Source organism: Oreochromis aureus, linkage group 18, assembly GCF_013358895.1.
Source record: "Oreochromis aureus strain Israel breed Guangdong linkage group 18, ZZ_aureus, whole genome shotgun sequence".
In the NCBI taxonomy this organism is placed as follows: Eukaryota; Metazoa; Chordata; class Actinopteri; order Cichliformes; family Cichlidae; genus Oreochromis; species Oreochromis aureus.
In genome coordinates this window covers 9,965,531-9,987,052 of record NC_052959.1, presented here as the reverse complement: position 1 = coordinate 9,987,052, position 21,522 = coordinate 9,965,531, and the positions used below count along the sequence as shown (strand labels likewise).

Below are 21,522 nucleotides of genomic sequence, written 5' to 3'. Positions count from 1 at the left end.
GGTTTCTCGCAGCTTAAGTACAGTTTTTTGTTTTACAGCGGTTTTCCCCAAGTCGCAAAACTATGACGTCACAGCATTCTGATTGGTCACTTGCAATGTTGATCCTGGAACAACATTTAGTATGATGATCTGGGAACAACCCCAACACGACGATATCAGATCGTGCTACGGAGTCTGTCCTGTGTATGTTTGGGTGCTACTACGTTTCTGTTTGAATGTCTGTGCATCTTATTGGCACCATTGTTAGCATCAGATTTGAGCTGTTATCACCATATGACTGAAGTGAAGTAGTGTTTTCTTGAATGTCCCTGTTTCAGATGAGCAGTATGTATACAAAGGATTTAAATAAAAACAGTCATTTTCCAAACATTTCACATTTATTTCATATTTGTTTCTCCTAAAAGGGACCTTTAATGCTCATTTCCATCTACATGTTTTTATCCTTGGACTCTCAGAGTAGGTTTGCGTGATTCATATTTCAGTATGATCCTTTTTTAATCATATCTTGGGCCTTTTGCAGCCCCTCAGTTCAGTCCCCTGTTAACAGCTTTTGTGCCTGATGGCCATATTAGGTATATCACATCACACGGCGCCAAAAGTAGAAAAAAAAATGCATAAGAGTGAGTGTTTAACTCACGTTTGCATTTGCTGACCTCAACAGTTCAGTCTCTATCCATGTTTAACATGAACATCCACAATTGTAGATGCTATGTTTGAGAAATGAAGGAAAAGCATAATGGGTTCCCTTTCAAGATCAGATACTGTATGCACTGCATGCAGGACAACTTCTTTTATATTACGTTACATACATATTTTTAAATACATCTTAGTTATAAATATTGTAATTTCAGTTTTATCCACTTGATTATAACTATGTGAGGAAGTCCCCGAACAGTTGGAAAACCCCACTGAGAGAAAAGCTGTCGCACAGATTTAAGGCACACAAAGAGCTCTCTAAAGTGTGGTTTTCAGTATGAGAACCAGATTCATACAGTCAGAAAACATGATGGACTACGTATTGTTCAATATCACATAACCAAATAAATCTGTTCACAACAGACACATCTCTATTGCTGACCCTGTCAGTACACTACATGAAGAATACATAACGTATATTAACAGCCACTGTTCCTCATTAGCAGCTCTTTGTAAAGCTGAGATTTAAAAAAACAAACATTGTCTTCATAAAAAATTTAAACATTTAAAAGTCTCATGTTTACGAGTGCACACTGAAACCAACAGCTGTGTATCTGCAACACGGATCACTTAAATACTGCAAGTATTATGTAGATTAATGTATTTACACCTGGTTTATCAACCTAAATCACAAGAGGCCACAAAGGAGAGCAGTTTCCCCTTACCAATGAGACTATGTAAGTAGATATATTTGCTCGTAATGTCTGTGGACATGTATGTTCCCACAGGAAGAGATAAAACTGACCCTCCACATCGAGCTAGGTCTGATTATATTCATCATAAAGAGGGTCTAATCGTTGATCTGGAACCCCCACTCAATTTCTGGCTCATCGTCGAGACGAATCACGAGGTAGGACACGAGCTGGAAGAGGTTCTGCCACAGGCCAAGGAAGAGGTACAAGTAGAAGTCGCTGACGTCTATTTGGCAGTGTATCCCCGAGTAATTCATGTCACACACGCACTCAAAACTGTTCACGTAGTTGACACAGAAACCTCCGTTCATACACGGGTCAGAGGCACATTCATCTACGTCCTTCTCACACCTGAAAGGAAAAGAATAATAGAAAAGAATAGGAAAGAAATGCTGTGAAACTTAAACCTGCAGTGACTGCTTTTTTTGTTTTTAGCCACTTGGGGGCAGTAGCTGCACTGACATGGACTTTTAAAATCACATGGGGTGGTTGGTTAGTTGTGTGCAAATGAACTATCATTATGCATGTCATACCATTGTCCCGTGAAGCCAGGCAGGCAGTAACAAGCGTCTTCAGCCTCGGCGCAGTTTCCTCCATTAAAGCAGCTGTAGTTCCACCTCGTACCCGTGCATGTAGACACAGGCAACTGGGGAAGTCTGGGCAAACATCAGAAGAGAGAAAGTAAACACTGTTTAATTCAGAAATGGCTGATTTGTTGTTTACTTGGTTAAGTGAAGTGTGTTGAATTTGATGTAAAAGCACTTACGGATTGGTCTCGATGTACCATGGGATTTCAGGGAGTTTCTCGCTGTAATAGAGAAGTTTGCAAATCAGCACAACTGGTGACATTGCTATCTCTGGTGACAATGAAATCAACTCTTGAGGAACTCACTTGCAGTACTGGCCGGTCATATTTTGAGGGCATAGACAGGAATACGTCTGGAAGCCTTTGAGGCACGTGGCGCCGTGGCTGCAATTGCTTTTTTCACACATATCGACTTCTACCTCACATTGCTCGCCACTGTACCCCTGCTCACACACACACTTATAGCCTCCAGGCAGGCTGACACAGTTGCCGTAGAGACAGGGCCCGGAGATGCAAGGGTCTGTCGAGTCTTGACACAGGTGGCCCGTCCACTCGGAGGAACACGTGCACTGATGCAGGTCAAACAGGTCCTCGCAGACACCCTCGTTCCTGCAAGGGTTAGGTGTGCAAACACTGGCTCCCCAGCAGCCATACAGCAGAGGAGCTTTGCTGTTTATCCTCAAAAACTGCTCCTCCTGAGGTCTGGGCAGGTTCAGCTCTGTATCGGGGTGGAAAGGGAGAAGAAGCCCCCCAATCTCGACAGGACCCAGACAGCCAGACAGATCCACCCCAGCATCCAGGCTTAGACCACCCAGGAAGATGTCCACTTCCTTGCTGAGAAACTCCAGGTCACCCACAGCTGTTTTGGACACGCTTATGGCCTCCTTTCCTCCATCCACGATCATGATCCAACTAGAGGTCGATGCCTGGGTTTCCAAGCTGAGCTTCACAGTGTGCCACTTTCCATCACTGAACTGAGTCTGGCTTTGAATAGACACGTTGTCCTTGTCACCCCCAACCTGGAGATCCATGACCACATGAGAGTTCAGTAGAGAGACCGTCAGGTAGTTTGAGTCCTTGTGTGCATGCAGTAATGTGGCAGCAAGCCGTCTTGAGCGGAAACTGAGGGAGACACTGGTCAGGCTGCGCTTAATCTTTCCATTGCTCCGATACTGTGGAATGCTGCTTCCAAGCCGAAACGTTACATTAGACAAGCCTGTAGCAGAGACACGGAAGAGCAGTTTACTACTCAGGGATCTTGTTGCAGTCTCACAGCATCACACCCATACAGACTCCTGAACATTAAAGACTCTTTTCAGGTCTTGAAGAGTAACCTAACACCACATTGCTCTTAGTCCTCCCTGTGGCTGAAAGTTTGACACAACCCATAAATAAGCTCTACTTTTTGGGGCGTGGGCCATATTATAGAGCAAATTAATCTGTCCTCATTGCGTCCTTTTTTTTCCCTTTTCTTTCTTTCTTTCTTTCTTTCTTTCTTTTCTTTTTTTTTTTTTTTTTTTTTTTTTTACATATGTACATGATAGATGTTGTATTACTCAATTGTCCCTTTTCCTTTTCAGTTATCCAATATAAATGTGAGAAGAACTGTTCTCCTTTACAAATGCCCCCCAAAAAAAAAAAAAAAAAAAAAAAAAAAAAGTCATCCAAATTTGTGAGCTTTTGATGATGGAATAAAGTCTAATTTAATTTTCTTTCTTTCAAAATCACTGTTCAAACTTATCTCTCAAAAGGAGTGTCTCATACCCTGTAAAGTACCTGGAAGTTAGTCAAGGCTAATCCACTCCATAATGTGCCCTGAAAACTACAGTCTACTTACAGTGTAAGATTGGGACATGCTATTGGTTTTACTGCCAAATTACCAAGAAATTATGCAGAAATTACTTAGAGTATGATTTATCTCCTTTCCTGTAAAATACCCAGAATTGTGGCACTATGTAAAGTTACTTACTAATTACTTAAAAATTACTTACATTACTTATATTATTATTATTATTATTCTAGTATTCCTACCTTTCTGAATGTGTAGGTTAGTATAATTACATTGTAATATCAAATAAAAAAAACTGAAATTCCATTAAATTACAGGGGAATTACATGCAAAGTTGCACGCTGTATTATAAAGCGTTAATAACTGCATACAGCTCATGTTTAATAAAAAACAGTCTGGTCTGCTTTTACCTTTTGCAAAGTGCACACTGTGAGCGGGAAGTTTGCAGTGTAGTCACAAGGTTAGAGTTTAATTCAGCTAATCTCTTTTTTCAGGACTCTGTAAGTTCAACCACACTTGATTGACAGCAGCCTGGCAGCATAGCAATCACAAACATACCAACTCTGCCTCAGTGGAAACTGATTTGTACTGGCGTACAGAAGGAGATGATTCCACTTTATTCTGACCTAATAACTTCAATGAAAACACAATTCCAAAAACATCCAGTATGAAATAACCCAACTGTCCTTACCATTTGTTTTTATTTAAACAGCACATTAGCTCAAAAACTGTTTAAAAAGCTACTGTTGTTTCCTCCCCTCTGTTAACATGTGACTGCTCCAGGAAGACATGTCATCATAAACTGCCACAGCCATGTGGCAGCAGAGTTAATCTGACCAGGGATTACCACGCCTTAGAGGAATCCCATGCAGGATCCCTGCCTCTACTATGTTCCCTGCTGTAATCAACAGTGCTGTAATTAAAACTGTGTGTGCACCATATAGTCCCCTGAAGGGATGTGCAGTGCTGATGATGTCTTCAGTGGATGAAAATGAAGGTCAGTTATATGCTATATGAGGGGCTTGCACATTACTTGTAAAGTCTTCCAAATGCTTGTATGTCGAATTCTTAAAGAGTTTTTATTCCTCCCTGATGATGTAATTTCAGGACAGGCATTATGCATGACTGGAACCTGTTATCAGGATACTTACATTCAAAACCCTGAGAGAGGGGCTGACACATTGCAGCAGCTGGGCAGGGAGACAGCTCGCACCATTTCACCTCCTCACAGCGCCGCCCTGCAGTGTTGGGGGGGCAGTTGCAAATGAAATCATCCCACATGGAGTAACACACTCCCCCGTTAAGACAGGGGTTCACCTAATGCAGAGAAGACAGTATCAATTAATTAAAAAGCACTCTGTCAGTGTCAGTGCAGACACCAGGGTCGCAATGTACAGTGTTGGGGAGTAACGGAATACATGTACCGCCGTTACGTATTCAGAATACAAAATATGAGTAACTGTATTCCGTTACAGTTACCGTTTAAAAAGGTGGTATTCAGAATACAGTTACTTTGTTGAAATAAATGGATTACACTGCGGTACTTCCCTGTTTCATATTGTCGCGGGTCAGGATTGTTTGGGTTTGTTTGACAGCTACGTTCTGTTGTTCCAGGCGGCAGCGTTACGGTTGCCATGGTTACAGGGTGACGCGCTCTCTCTCTGCGTGTTTCCTGGGTGAGAGAGCGCTTTTTGTTGTTGTTGTTGTGCTAAGCTAAAGGCAGAATGCTACAGGCATAGCTCTAAAGCATGTAGCCTGATGGGCAGTGTAGTCCGTGCTGCAGCGAGAATGGACTACCATACCCGTTATGTGTCTGTGAGCGAGGGAGGGAGAGAAAGGGAAAGTCCGAGCTGTCACGGAGCAAAAACGGGAGCTGGAAGCATGTAAATATAATAATAACCACAGCAGCCAAGAAGAGTGCCTGACGAGCCCATTTGTAAGTAAGCTATTAAGACTCAACTGTACACTGTGTTCGTGTTTTCCTCCGGAAAAAATAAGTTATGTTGGAGCAGCCTTTCAACGCCTCTCTCTGTCTCTGGCAAGCAAAGTTGACCCAGACAACAAAGTAAAGCTAGTTTTCGGCTACCAGCCCGACACGGAACCCACCGTATTAGCCACAGGTCCCTTTACTACGGTTCGGAGCCGCGGACCTTCAGTAACAGTAATAAATCACAGCAATAGGACATTCATGTAGTTGTAAACAGCATGATAATATATTAAGTATTCCAAAGTATTCAGAATACGTTACTCTCATTGAGTAACGTAACGGAATACGTTACAGAATACATTTTGGGGCATGTATTCAGTATTCTGTAGTGGAATACATTTTAAAAGTAACCTTCCCAACACTGGCAATGTATAGCAGGTCATGCACAACAGTGTTATCGACATGGCAGCACTGCCATAACTCACAGCACATGCGTTGTCGCTGCTGCATCCTTCTGCAACGCTGATGAGTTGTTCCAGGTTGTACGATTCTACCGGAGTTGATATCTGATAAAACTGCAGTCTTTTGTTGTTAATCCTCAGATCCTGGATGCATCCCTTGAAGTACCCGCCAAAAGAAGCCGAGGCCCTTGAGTCTGGTAGCCCCCCGACATAAACCATATCCCCAGGATGGACCTGGATGAGCCTGATGGGCATGGAACCCTGGCTTTGGGCTGACTGGAACAAGGTGGCTACCACTCCTTCCAGTTTCAGAGTCACCAGGTGGAAATGGCCATCATTGATCACAGCCCGACCGACCAGAGTCTCAAAGTTGTTGACCTGAACTTTGATCATACCCGCTTCCAGCCACAGGCGGAGGTACTGACTTGTGCTGTTAGTCATGATAAGGAGCAGGCCACTGGACTGTCTGGTGCGGATGAACATGGATATGATCACAGTATCACCTGGGTCATCATCCAATGAGAACACAGCATAGCTCTCAAGGTCTTTGTTTCCAAACCTGGCTGTGATGTACTCTGTATAAGCACGAGAAAGAGAGAAATTCATAAAAGTTTGACAAAAATAAAACCTGGCAAAATAAATGAATAAATGAATAATGAGTGCGTTGTTACACCTTCTCACAGAGAGTGAATGACATTAAAATGAAGATAGCTTTGCTTGAAGGGGAAAAAGCAAATCAAACAGCTGCTTCTCTCTAAAGTTAAAACAAAGCTGTCAATTAATAAATTATTTACTTAACAGGAGCAGTAAAGTCTTACACATACAATCCCAGTAAAAACAGTTTAAGTGCGCAGCATCTCTAGTCTTTATGTAAGTAATAAAAAGATAGATCGTCTTAACTAACATGAAATAGTCTCTAATCTAATTTTTAAGCAAAATAAAGCCATGATTATTATACAGTTGTCAGTGTTATGGGAACTAAACGAGTTATTGTTTCAGTAAAAGGTTTTTACAGTGAAGAAGGCTCGCAGGTCATTTAAAGGAGGAGCTCCTCAGTTTGGCAACCAAAGAAGACGCGTCAGTGTGGCACAAGTCCATAAGACTCCCTGATCTGGCAAACCGAAGGCATTCCCGGTCAATTACTGAATACCACGTTTTTTAAATCCTCGATGCAGGTGTATGTTCTAAAAGCATGGGTGTTTGACTTGACAGTCTGCTATATCTACCAGCTCTGTAAGCTCCTTTAACGTCTGCCGACTAATTTTATCCTGCAGGGTGCTTCTCTTCACAGCTCACCATTGACACTTGAGCAGCAAGACGACTCAGCCTGAACTTGAACTTGAACCAGTGCACCTATATTTAAAGGGTATCTCCAATAATTTGTCGTCAGCTAAATTAAATGTTATTCATGATTCAGAAATTTTACCTAACAGAGATCAGGTTAGTGCTAATGGATGTGGGTCAATGGAAATCGCACCACATCTATTAAACCAAAAGTTGCACAAGGCCAAAAAAGGCTTTTGCTCACAAAACCTACATATTTTTAAAAGTTATAACCTCAGACTGAAACAGCCATTTGTTAAAGATGACCTCCATTGCTGTGTTTCATTGTGGGAAAGAAAATTTGTTTTTTGAGGTTCTGTACCTAAAGAAATAAAAAGACTATGTAGGGAGGAGGCTGGGATGGAGAGTTGGGTCAACAAAACACTGGATGCAGAGCTTTTTAATGCCATGACTTTATGCAGTATTTAATGTTGCAGGTAAGGAAAAAAAACAGTTTATTTGAGAATCTAATTTAAAAATTTACACAGCTTGCAATGATGTTAATGTATATGTAAGTCTTACCCTCTGCACAGTTGTTTCCCTCATATGGCCTGTGGCACTCACAAAGGTAGCCCCTCCAGCCTTGGCTAACACAGCGGCCTCGGTTCTGACACGGGCTGTCGTCACACTTGTCTTTGTCGCTGCACCCCACAGTGATGTTCGCCTGGATGCGTGAACCTTCTGGCGCTATAACCGGCAATAACAGCCGTGAGTCTACAAACACATCTCTGAAGCAGCCCAGAAAAGCAGGAGGGTAGTCTGCTTCATCCACTGCCCTGCCCAGCGTCCAGTTCCCACTGGTTGCTCCAATGAAGAGGCTGTGACGAACTGCTCCTGGCTCAGGGAGAGAGGAGGCCTGTTCAAGCAGCTGGACTGCAGCATTGGACTCTCTGGTGCAGCTTCCTTCAGTGCATAGCAGCCTGATGAGACTGACCACGCCACCCAGGGATGCTTCCACTGTGTGCCACTTGCTGTCGGACAAATACCCTGGAAACTCTTGAACCAACGTGCTGGAGCCTTGGCCTCTCAGGCTGAGGAGGCGGAGATGCCCATGCATCAGCTCGATGCTGAAGAGCAGATCGTCCACCCTGCGTTGTAAGAGGGTGCCAACCGGTTGATCGGTCCTGAAGCTGAAGGTGACGTTAAGAGGAGCTTCTTGGTCTAGCAGCAGCGTCTCTATGTACATATAGCCTCTGGACTCAAATGAGAAAACAGTGGGAGTCTGGCATTTAGGGCCCGTGAAGCCAGCAGGGCAGATGCATGTGTAACTGTGGTGATCGTTCACAAATAAGGGAGAACACACTCCTCCATTCTCACACTGGTTCTCATTACAGCCTGTAAGTGCAACTGTGCAATTCTGTCCACCATACAGCTGCCCGTTTTGGCTCTGAGAGGAGCAAAGGCATCTGAATCCTCCATTGTGGCTCTCACATACACCACCGTTTTGGCATGGCTGCTGTTCACATCCACTGTTAACCTCACTGGAGACGGTGTCTAGAGAGCAGATTACAGTTCATTATAAGTTTTTATACATGTATTTGTGTAAACAGAGAGGCACGTAAGGCATCTACACAAATGAATTAATTTTAAACATACAAAACAAATCAGCGGTACAAAATTATCTGTTTTACAGTACACTTCACTTCAGCCAGTATTTCCAAATATGCCAATGATGAGGTGAGAATGAGAGCAGAAAAACATACTAATGACTCTTCTACAGATAATATTGACCTGTGACAACAACACACAAGTTATATTTACCTGCAAAAAGCAACCACAGCATCCACAAATACACGCTGAATCTCAACATTGTCCCTTACAATCCTACAAACTGTTCAATATATGGCAGGTTTGTTATTTTGGATCAAACACAGGTGAAAATACTGGCATGTGCACCTCCATCTTCACTGCCTGTCCTCACTGTTTGTGTGCATTCACTGAAATGCATGGATTGCTGCACGCCAGATAGGAGGGATTAAGCTAATGCACTTAGCTTATCTTACACGTTAAACGTGTTGGGGAAGGGAGGGGTGCATCCAAGAGGCTAATCTGAACAACTTCAAGCATGTTCCCTGGACAGAACTCTGATGTCCTCTTATGTAAGGGATGGCGATGCCAGAGGTGCCAGAGTTTTGGCACAACTGAAATTCAGTTGAGAATTAAGTTTATGTAGAGGTAAACACTCCTTCCATTCACTTATACGCACATTTCCTGAAACATGGACACAAACGCAAATGGATGTGTGCACGTGCACACACATATGCACTGCAGGTTGAGTGCAGTTTGGCTGCAGTGGGCTGGATCAAGGCTCCAGTCTTTGAACGAAGCAAACTGAGGCCAGTGTTTCTAATCTGGGAAGCATCTTTGTCATTAAAATGCCTCTGACGTAACCACAATTCATTTAACTCTAAGAGCATTCACTTTGGTCTCTGGCACAACTAATGGGCTTGATGCTCTGTGAGTGTTGCTTATTTTACCATTGGTCTGGCTCAGGCTGATAAACCTAGGACTCCACCCTATGATGAGGGTTTTGAACCCTGAAACTCATTCATTCATGCTGACAATGTTACTAATATACACTGTATTGCCATGCATTCACTTTAGTGAATTCAGACATTCAGTGCTAACAATGTACTTCAAATTTAAATATACAGTACAACCAAATTGCCCTGCAGGAGGTGGGTGACTCTGTAAATTCTTCCATCTGGAGGGACCACAGCCTAATTGTGGATTCACATCCAGGGCCTTCTTGCTGTGGGTCAACAGTGCCGACCATCACACCACCATTCCTCCAATATTACTTTATATTATATTATTGTTGCAATTGGCTGGAAATTTTACATTTTTTTAAAACAAAATACTGCATTTATATGTTGTCAACATTTTTTTTTTTAAAAAATAATCTTAAATATTAGCTGTCAGATAAATGTAGTTGGAAAGGGGGGGGGAGAACGCCAGTATGCCATTAGCGGTTGGACTACATTACCCATGATGCCGTCGTGTTATGAGCTCACGATGATAATCGACAAAAAACACCCCAGCCTTTGTTTATTTCGTGTTTGACTTTAATGTATTACATAGAAAATGAAGTAACACGGGCATTAGCTGTCGTATTTGTTGAGGTTTATTTCACTGCTGCTTGTGTTTACGCGGATAAAAATGGACCGTTAGAGAACAAAAGCTGAAGCAGCCAATGAGCAAACGGCTTGTTTCGGTGTCTGGTGGGGCGTTACGGATATCCAGGAAATTATTATTCCTTCGTTTATTTCTCACCTTTCTTATTCCAGCTGGGGGTACGCGGTGCCTTGTAAACGTGTCCCGCAACTCTTAGGTAAGACGTTTGGTTAAAATACGAGTGGGTATTTAATGTTAGTTTGCAGGGTAACATCAGAGGTCGTTTGTCAACACTCTCCTCGGAGGGGGGCCCGCCCGTCACTCCGATAACACAATGTTAGGGGTCCTTGAGGTGGGGAGCGAATATGTAAATGTCCCTGCCCTGGCAGTTAACAATTTAGATTAGCAACAGAGTTACTAAGTTAGCTGAATTTCACATTTAAGACCACTGAGGCCTATATTGTGTTGAATGCATTGTTTATAACCAATGGCAGTTTTGTGTTTCGCATTAGCAGGAGAAATCCCTTAGCATCTTTTTATGTATAGTTATGCATAGGTATGATAAATGTTGACTACAGTCTCCTTTTACAGTCAGCTTTGCTGCACTGTGTTGCACTTACATACCAAACCATTTGTGCAACCTCTTGACTAACATGCTCCTGTGAAATCTGAATAAAAACCCAGTAGTCAGCAGCTATACATGTTCAGTCCCAGCTCCGATGTCATTCCTCTTCTCTCCAGGAGGGATTCCTCGTAGACCTGCAGACACATTAATGACGAAAAAGCCTAGCACTATGCTCCGTCCCAGACGTGGCAGGCAGGTCAGTGCCAGTGGTGACGGTGTACCTCCATCCAACACCCCAGCAAACTCTGAAACCTTACAGGAGTCAGCCCCACAAATGAGACACCTGATCATGTCACAGCACAGTAACAACCTCCTCAATTTCTTGAATGAGGACCGGAGCCGGCAGAAGTTCTGCGATGTGTTTGTGTCTGTAGGTGGGAAGACCTACAGTGCCCACAAGGTGGTTTTGGCCCATGGGAGCAGCTATTTCCATGCTGAACTGTCCAAGAATCCTTCAGCTAAAACTCATGTGACTCTGGAGCATGTGGAGGACTCTGTTTTCCAGCACCTGCTCAGCTTTTTGTACACCGCTGAGTGTGTTGTTGCAGAGACGGCGCTCCCAGCTCTAACTGAAGCGGCCCGATTCCTGGACATGATGGATATATTAAAGCTGTTATGTAAAGACGGTGAAGTACAGCCTGTAAGTGTAATACAGAGCCAGGGTGAGACAAGAGCTTCTCATAAAGTGGAAGCTACCTCCAACAACTCATCAGGAGCTGATACAGAGATCCACAGTCCAGCTGATGTTCAAGGAAACCTGTTCGGTCATGATAACTCTAATCAGGGTCACTTGGCTGAGAGTGTACACACTGATGTACATCAGGAGGTCTCAAATGAGGAAGAAAAGACGACAGGTCAGGGAAATGCTACCACACGGAGATCAGCTCGTAGGAGGAGAACACCTACTAAGTATAAAAGAGATGATGGTGAGTACTGTAGCAGTGCTCCCAAGGAAAAACAAAGCACTGCATCATCAAGGCAGCACAACAAAAACAGACTGGAAGGAAAAGGGGAAGTGAATGTGACAGCCAAGCTGGATGTGAATAAGGCATCTAAACCAGTTCAGGGTGACGATGTAATGGATGTGGACGAGGAAGAGGAAGAGAGAGGAGACGCAAATGCCGACATTATTGCTGAGAAGACAGCTGATGAGGTTTGTGAGGCAGGGAGGAGTGCAGATCTGCATAATTCAGATCTACAGAGGACAGAGCAGCAGGCTGCTGAAGGGGTGGAGATGCGTGTTGGAGCAGCAGCAGGAAGCTCTAACCAGAGTCCAGTGTATCCTGAAGGTCTGGCTCCAGTCATCATCCAGAACTCCAGCAAGAAGATCCTCAAGTGCCCCAAATGTGACAAGACGTTTGACCGTGCAGGTGGGAACCACGGAATAAGATCTAGATCATTCGTATTATTCTTATCTTACAGGGTTAAGAGATAATTATTTTTTGTGATGTCATTCAGTGTTTGGTCTGCACACACATAAAATAGCTATAAATGCTCATCATAAATTACCACAGCCTAAGATATTGAGGGTCATTCCATATAAGATCAATCAAAATTGATTTCGTAAAAATTTTAGTTTATTTATCAGCGCTATGCAACCCTAAAAGTTAATAGAGTTGGGTTGTAGTTTGCACTTTTTAAATTTTATTGCAACATTTCACACCTCATAATTTCATGGGTAAAAAAATATATACACCAATAACAAAGTTAACCTGTTAGATAGTAAAACAAGTTATGTCAGGTCTTCTTTTTATCTACATTTTCATACGAGTCTCATCTCCTGGCCATGGTTCCTTCTGTTTCATAATATTTATAATACAGTAAGTTTGTAATGTTCAGCAAATGTTTAATATGAGATTCTGTTTAACCAACGAAAGCAGGATTTGTGATAACACAACTAGTGTGGAAGACTATTCAACTGATTTAATCCCTTACTGATTTCCTATTTTTTTGTATGTTTGTCACACTTAAATGTTTCAGATCATTAAACAAATGTAAATATTAGACAAAGATAACACAAGTAAACACAAGAGTTTCTAAATGAAGGTGCTTATTATTAAGGGAAAAAAATCCAAACTTACATGGCTATCGTTTGCAAATGGAGTTTTTGTGGCCTCTAAACTGTCTTTAGAGAGTGCCTCTAAAAAGCATTGTTGTGTTTGTGTTGTAAGTGTAAAGGGTTTTTTTTCTTGTAGAGGTATGTCTGTAGTGTGTGTTTATCTTATGACCCAGATGTGTTCCTAATACAGTATAGTATTTTATACACGTATTCTGCAATTTCCAGGGAAATATGAGAGCCACACTCGAGTGCACACAGGCGAGAAACCTTTCCAGTGTGACATCTGTCTGCAGCGTTACTCCACCAAGTCTAACCTGACCGTACACAAGAAGAAGCACGCCAGCGACGTCCCCTTCCAGAAAAAGGAGCACAAATGTCCCTTCTGCAACAAACTCCATGCCAGCAAGAAAACCCTGGCCAAGCACGTCAGGAGGTGAGAGATGGCCATTTTACTTTGGTATTGTAATAAATTCACATAATGTTCATGGGATGATTGATGCCAGAGTAAGCAAATTGATGTAAATGTGCAAGTATAGTATGTTTGGACCACTCCCAGTCACTCTGGTTGCAAATCATCACCAGCTCAAGATGTCAGCATATATGTGTGTGAGGTATTTAGGCTTCGCTTTGTACAAAAAAGAGAAGCTATAACACTGCATCCATGTACATACAGTGTATATGGTGTGCACTGCAGTGAATGATAATTCATATACAGCAATAGTTAAAAATAAAACCAGGAAGATCAGCCGCGTGGTGAAGAGTCTGTGACTAGCAGTCTATCATTTTACATGTTTAATTTCCGTGTTATTGGATTTAATATACAATTAAAATGATTGATGCAGTGTCACCAACACTGTAGTGCTGATATTTGTAAAACTCTGGCTCTACTTAAATTCTAGTTAAGATATTATAGTTAAGTCATGTGCAGCACTAACATCACACAACACCAACATCAGCTGAGCTGCTGCTGTGCTGTTGCTCTGTGTAATGAAGTATCTTCTCTTTCCTGTCAGGTTTCATCCAGACCACATCCAAGAGTTTCTTACCAAAAGGAAGAGGAAGAGTGAAGGCTGGAAATGTGCTGTGAGGACTGGTTTCAGTTTTGAAGAAATATTTATGTTATTGACAGTGATGTTAGCAAATGTATTTCTCCTGATGAGCCCACATCCATTTTTTATAATATATTTCCAAGACTCAATCAATCAAACAATCAATTATTATCAAATTAAATACTTTTTAAAAACTTTATCTTTTTATCTGATAGTCTGTGGAATCAACAATAATATCAATTCAATTCAATTCAATCCAATTTGTTTGATACAGCACCCAATCACAACAACAGTTGCCTCAAGGTGCTTTATATTGTATGGTAGACCTACAATAATACATACAGAAAAAAACCCAACAATAATCATATGACCCCCTATGAGCAAGCACTTTGGCGAAGCAGAGAGGTCTGTTAACACATAGTGAGTGAGAAAGGTGGCTGTAGAAGAAATACTCAGTGCATCATGGGAATCCCCCAGCATCCTACGCCTCTTGCAGCATAACTAAGGGAGGATTCAGGGTTACCTGGTCCAGCCCTAACTATATGCTTTAGCAAAAAGGAATGTTTTAAGCCTAATCTTGAAAGTAGAGATAGTGTCTGTCTCCTAAATCCAAATTGGAAGCTGGTTCCACAGAAGAGGGGCCTGAAAACTGAAGGCTCTCCCTCCCATTATCAAATGAGTTAATTTTTCATGCTGCAGTCTGCAGCTGATGTGGTAAGATACTGATCAGACCAGAACGCACTACCACTGTGGTCCCACTTGCAAACTCTTTGAACATGTTTTCCTTTCTCATCTCTGTCATGCATTCATGCATGCAAATGTCAATAAAGTTACAGTACTTATTTTCAGGCCTTCTGCTAGGCCTACAGAGGAGGAGCGAAGATCAACAAAGATGATTTTTGAAAAAATTCATACATTTCTTTTATGTGGCAGGTCATTTCAAATGCAGCTTTTCAGACAGCTCAACAGGTGTCACCAAACACAAATGTCTGTGTTGTTTGCCACACAGTCTCTCTTGTTTGCTGCTCCAACAGTTGTTGTGTTTGAAGAGAAAAAAGTTAGTGTGTGATCATTTTACTCTGAGAAATAGAGAAAGATGTAAGAAAGAGAGGACAGGGAGGTGACAGATTATTTTCAAAGACAACGACTGTTCAGCAAGTAACATTTGTTAAAATGGAAATTTACATGTTACACAACTTATTGTGAAACGTCTTTTACAACAGATTGAATGATAATAATTATTGCTCAGAGTTTTTACAGGATGGCAGCTGTAGGCTAAACTGGATAGTTTGCGGTCCTGTGTAAAGTTATAGTAATGGATTAAGCTTACGATGATCTGCAGCATTGTTTTCCTGTGTCAATATTTAAAGAAACTCTTTATACTAGTATATCTGTGGAATAACCAGTGTTTACACAATGACTTTTATATGGGCTGTAATGATGAATTAATCCTACCTGTAACCTTTGAACTTTCTGTATCAGATCTGTTTCAAGACCTTCACTCGCAAACCTCATCTGGAGGAGCACATGATCCTGCACAGCCAAGACCGGCCTTTTAAATGCTCCTTCTGTGATGAATACTTCAAATCCAGGTTTGCCAGGCTGAAACACCAAGAGAAGTTCCACTTAGGTGAGAAATATTTTTTTTCACTTATATATTTAGACGTATTTTTGAATCTCAGATAAGTATTTAAATAGAGAATATTCAGGAGATAAAGTCTAGTTTTTGTTTTTCATGTTTTCAGACTATATTAAATCCAAACCTTTAACGTTTTTCTCCAGGTGCTTCAGCTTCGTCTCATAGTCCAAAGACATGCAGACGGGTTAGTTTAGGTTAAGTTAGTGATTCTAAATTGACTGTATTTGTTCATGTGAGTGTGAATGGTTATCCGAATGTGCCAGGGTGTCCTTTTGTAACCGTATTGAAGTAGCAATTGATGTAATTGATTTCATCCTGCCTCGTTTTCAGGTCCTTTTCCCTGTGAGATCTGTGGTCGTCAGTTTAATGACACCGGCAACAGGAAGAGGCACATCGAGTGCACACATGGAGGCAAAAGAAAGTGGACCTGCTTGGTTTGTGGGAAATCAGTAAGAGAAAGGTACACCTGTCGGTGCCCTGTTACATTTCCCACATGGCCCATTTTTATGTGGGAGTGCACTATGTTAGACAGCAATGATTATTTATTTAAAAAAATAGTCATAGATGATCATATTTGAGTTTTCACATCACAGGACAACCCTAAAGGAGCACTTGAGGATCCACAGTGGAGAGAAACCTCACCTCTGTAGTATTTGTGGCCAAAGTTTCCGTCATGGCAGCTCCTACAGGTGGGTCCCGTGAGATTTGGAGACGCCGTTTGCTGTTGATGATCACAAAATTTTCAAACTTTCTACTATGAACATAAGTTCGTAGTAGACTTGTCTTTAATGAGAAAACTGTTTATTGGACAGGCTTCACCTCCGAGTCCACCATGATGACAAGCGGTATGAGTGTGATGTTTGTGGGAAAACCTTCATACGCCACGATCACCTGACCAAACATCAGAAAATACACTCTGGTGAGCATGGAAGGGACAGCAGTGCTATTCTCTAGTTTTACTTGTTACATGGTACAGTGTAAAACACTTAAAAACAGTATCTTAACTGTCCCCATTTCTATTACAGGTGAGAAAGCACACCAGTGCGAGGAGTGTGGCAAGTGCTTCAGACGCCATGATCACCTGACAGTCCACTACAGAAGTGTTCATCTGGGAGAGAAAGTCTGGCAGAAGTATGTTATACAAACCACGGGCTTGTTCTCTAGTGCAGTGGTGTTGTTGTTGTTGTCACCTGCTTCTCTCTGCATCTCCTTTCCAGATTAGCCTGGAGGTTTGGTAAATGTTCCCTTTGTGTGTGTGTTAATGATGGATTTCTTTCCTCTCAGGTATAAAACTGCTGTGCATCAGTGTGAGGTCTGCAAGAAAGAATTTAAAGGAAAGTCAAGTCTAGAAATGCACTTCAGGACTCACTCAGGTAAGGAAGCAAATGAATTAGTGGAAAGTCTCCATTTGCTTGAGAATACTTCCTGTATGAGAACAGAAAAGAAGTGAATCTTTAATGAGTGTTTTTAGGCTTGTTTTATTCTTTTTATAAACTCTGAATCCTTTAAACACGAGCAGCTTCAACTGGAGATTATATTCTGTTTTGGATGCAGACAGAGATCTGGATGAGTAGTCATTCTTGTTATACTTCTTTGAATCTCATTTTAAGCCCTGTGGATGTGTCTGTAGGCTCCACGCTCACCGTCTCATGATGAAACTTAAGTCACTTTGACACAAACAGATCTGAGCAGACTCCTGGATGCAGAAACTATAACAAGACCACTAACTGTTGCTGACAGCTGTACAATTATTGTTTAAGTTTCATTTTATGAGCTGTGTCGAGTAGACAACATTTAGAAGAACCATGAAATAAAGACTTTGGGTTTGGAGAAGTGATAACAAAAGACACCTCTACAAACAGTCTGGGGGTCTTGAAAGCCTGACAGTCAGTGTTCTGATGCAGGGTTCATCAGGACAGAAGATGAGTTTTATTAAAATTAAAGGTGCCGTAGACGTGAATGTCTGTCTTTCTGTGTTATGCGTAACAGGTGAGAAGCCGCACAGATGTCCCGAGTGCCATCAGACATTTCGGATCAAGAAGACTTTGACGAAGCACATGGTGATTCACTCAGACGTCCGCCCTTTTAACTGTCCCCACTGCAGCGCCACTTTTAAAAGAAAAGACAAGCTCAAGTACCACGTCGACCACGTGCACAGCACGCGCTTTGCCGAGCAGCCCCTCAGCGGGATCGGTGAAGAAAAAATAGTCTCGGTTACTTTTGAGGAAAGCTCAAAGACGTACCATGCCGAGCCCAAGTCGAGCCACCAAACCAGCCCCGCTCCTACAAATGTGTGCGTTCCCGTCACTTTAGTTCCCGTCCAGATGGCCGGAGGAGCGCAGGGTGACTTGACCGTTCACAGGCCTCCACCTCACTCCTCACAGACTCACACAGTCATTAGCTTGCAGACTCAAGGACAGCAGCAAAACTCTGGCTACCAGGCTACAGATATGGCCTTCTTAGAGAAGTACACCCTCACACCTCAACCGGGCAACATCGTCCACCCCGTGAGGTCGGATCAGATGCTGGACCACCGAGAGCAGTCCTATCTGGGAACGCTGCTCGGACTCGATCCATCTTCCTCAGTGCAGAACTTGCCCACCTCTGATCACGCCCACTGACGCTCCTTGGCAAAAAAATGGAACTTAAAGGCACAGCGCAACAAACTTGGCACAGAAATCATGTAGGGAGAACCAAAGATGTAGTCACCTCTGCAGTGTGTTTGCGTTTCAACATGGAAGTGACTCGCAGACTCACGTACCATCTAATCTTAGGACAAAAAAAATAAATCCAGATTTAGATGGATTTGTGTGACATGTTTAAGAAAAAAACCTGTAAATTTAATTTAAACTTAAAAAAGACATTGTGGTAATAATGAAACATTTTTAAACATTACTTTAGCAATTCCGAGTCTAGGCAGGAATTTTTGCTGTTACTGAAGTGTTTACCGTTTCATATCAGAGTTTTATTAGCACGGTCACTGTCATTTTTAACGGACGAATAAAAATGAATGATGAGATTTTTGATAGACAAATCATGTAATTATTTTTAGTACAAACAGTTTGCTGGTTCTAACTTGTAAGAATTAACGCTGGTTTACCAAATACATAATAAACCTCTAATAAAAATAATGATTGCTGGTGGTTGGAGGAATTCTAAACTGTGACTGCAGTGTACATGTGTGCAATTTGTCAAAAACAAGCACAATGATTTTTTTTTAACTTGATGTAGTTTTATGATTTAGAGTACTGTAGGGGAAAGGGAGAGCTTTCAGCCACTTGTGAGCTTGAACAGCTGTAGGTGTGAATAACCTTTGTTGTTTAGCTTTAGTTGCACATCTGGTTTCAAGATGAGATGTTTCATGAACAAATTACGAGCTTGTCAAATAAAATAAAACAATTGTACAATAAATAACATATATTGACTCTTTATTTGAGAGCAATAATTAGGCATACACTGCATTTCTTTTACAGATGAAGCTTCACCAACAGACAAGTCTTTTTAAAGAGAAGTTTTCAGTTAACATCTCTTTGGAAATCACCTGGTTGGTGCAAATATACCCCTCCCCTGACCTCCTTCAGTTCCTCAGATGTCTGTAAACATCTGGGACCTGAGGAGACCAGCAGCTGGAACCTCTGGGAGATTTGTCTGATATAGGATTCTAGCTGTGTTGGGTCTTTGTCCTGTTTTTTGTTTTGTCTCAAATATTTCCAGTCAGTTAAACTGCAGGCAAATTCAGCACCCAGACTCCTGCACTACAAAGTCATGCTGTAAAGATGGTGCAGTAGATGGAAAGCATGATGTTGCAGTTTAGTGTTGTCCTGTTGAAATATGCAAGGCCTTCCCAGAAAAAGACTTAATCTGGGCGGGAGCATAAACCGCACTAAAAACTTGTACATATGCATGTTTTTGTGTTTTCAGTGCTGTACAGTCATGTGAAAAAAGACTCTTCACAGCACTATGTGGTTCTGTGAGAAACCAAGTACATCTATCAAAGCAGAGGTTTTGGCTATTTGCAGGTCTAAAGCATTTAGGTGTGTGTTAACATGAAGGCAACAGCGTGGTTTTTATAACATTACCGTAGGTGAATGTTGAAAAAGATTCACTATATGAGTGTAATGAAATGTGCAAAAATCTTAATAAAACACTTGTTTTGATATTTGGGAAATAATTGTGTTTTTAAACAGTAAAGAAATGAAAAGAAAAAAAGGATTACTTCTTTTAATTTCTTTACACTTTAAAAACAGGATTATTTTAATGTTGTAATGTGTTGTTTCCTATAACTTTGGTCACAATTTGAGAACTGATTGATTTTAAATCGGTGCTCTTCAGATACAAACACTAAAAACAAGAACAATAAAGAGCAGCAGGAGTTTTGATGGTAAAATCTGAGACTTTATTCAGTTCAGCTGTTTTTGTTTCATATATGAGCACACAAACCATTTTCTCTCACACTCTCAAAGATGAAAATGATGATGAGATCACATGTCAGGTGTCTCCTTTAAAAGCTCCAAGGTGGTGAGCAAATCCACAGCTACAGCTGTGCTTTGCACCTCTGGTTAGAAGAAAATATGTTTTATGAATAAATTACAAGTGTAAAAAAATCAAGTTGTGATTCTTCATTTGAAACATTGTTAAATGACAGATCAGATCTTTTTTCTTTTTTCTTTTTCTTTTTTTTTTTTTTTACTAAATACTCCCCTGTGTTTACACGAGGCACAAAGTAAACAACATATATATCAGCCTCATTAAAGGTGATCACACATTAAACTCTCTTTAAAGCCTTTCTGCATATGTTAAAACCTTAAAGATGAATTATAGATTTGATCAACTGGTCCCTAAATGCAATTCACACTCTCCTCTCAATGAGAAACCTGGGCTCAGGTGAGCCCGAGTGTCCTGGAGGGACGTTCCCAGCCGGATACATGATGGACGGGTGGAGGAACTGGAGGGTCGTGTGCCTCACGGGACTGTCGATCGAGGACATTGAAGACATCTACCTTTTCGGAACCATGATAATGGGGTTCTTGCTGATCGGAGCTGGCTTGGCCATGGCTTATCGGAAATTGAAGAAGGCGGAAACGGCTGATCAAAACCCCACAAGGCTGCCCGCTGTGATTGAAACCGTGGCACAAGTTGTGACTTCTCAGAATGTGCTCATCAAACGCAGCACGGATAAGATCTTGGAGAAGCTCAAGGCTGTCGTGAGCACTTAGAGTATGCTCTTTGAGCACAAAATTGATAACATCTTGGAGAAGCTCACGGCTCTCCAACTTGAGATTGAGAGACCAGTGACAGACATTTAGATCGACTTTAAAATTGACATGCAGTTGTTCGCACTAAAGGAAACCACCATCATTTCATGCGTCTACCATATCGGTGCCAGCTGTGGCCTCGCAGCTGGAGCTGAACATCAAAAAATACTCTCCCTGATAACAGACTCTGTTTAGACTCTTCGTCCCCATCCCACGTCCTTCATCCTGGATTCCAAAGGCCTTCAAACGCTTATCTCCAAGGCCGAGGTCAGACGGGCCCAGCGCATGCTGCAGGACCGGATGCGCT

At 41.8% G+C, this 21,522-nt stretch overlaps 2 protein-coding genes across 2 annotated transcripts; one reads left to right on the top strand and one right to left on the bottom strand.

The window, feature by feature from the left end:
- Positions 1–368: 368 nt before the first annotated feature.
- On the bottom strand, positions 369–6,976 carry LOC116320410 (protein crumbs homolog 1-like). The gene is made up of 6 exons (XM_031740016.2): positions 6,176–6,976; positions 4,915–5,080; positions 2,281–3,190; positions 2,155–2,196; positions 1,922–2,044; positions 369–1,739 (listed from the first exon to the last, which is right to left on the bottom strand). The coding sequence occupies exons 1-6, from the start codon at positions 6,755–6,757 to the stop codon at positions 1,487–1,489; spliced, it is 2,076 nt and encodes a 691-aa protein (XP_031595876.2). The 5' UTR covers positions 6,758–6,976; the 3' UTR covers positions 369–1,486.
- Positions 6,977–10,608: 3,632 nt separating this feature from the next.
- zbtb41 (zinc finger and BTB domain containing 41) lies at positions 10,609–20,096 on the top strand. The gene is made up of 11 exons (XM_031740039.2): positions 10,609–10,805; positions 11,330–12,583; positions 13,498–13,705; positions 14,286–14,355; positions 15,804–15,951; positions 16,291–16,420; positions 16,554–16,649; positions 16,773–16,879; positions 16,986–17,091; positions 17,245–17,333; positions 17,950–20,096. Exons 2-11 carry the CDS (start codon positions 11,362–11,364, stop codon positions 18,579–18,581), a joined length of 2,808 nt encoding a protein of 935 aa, XP_031595899.2. The 5' UTR covers positions 10,609–10,805; positions 11,330–11,361; the 3' UTR covers positions 18,582–20,096.
- Positions 20,097–21,522: the final 1,426 nt, after the last annotated feature.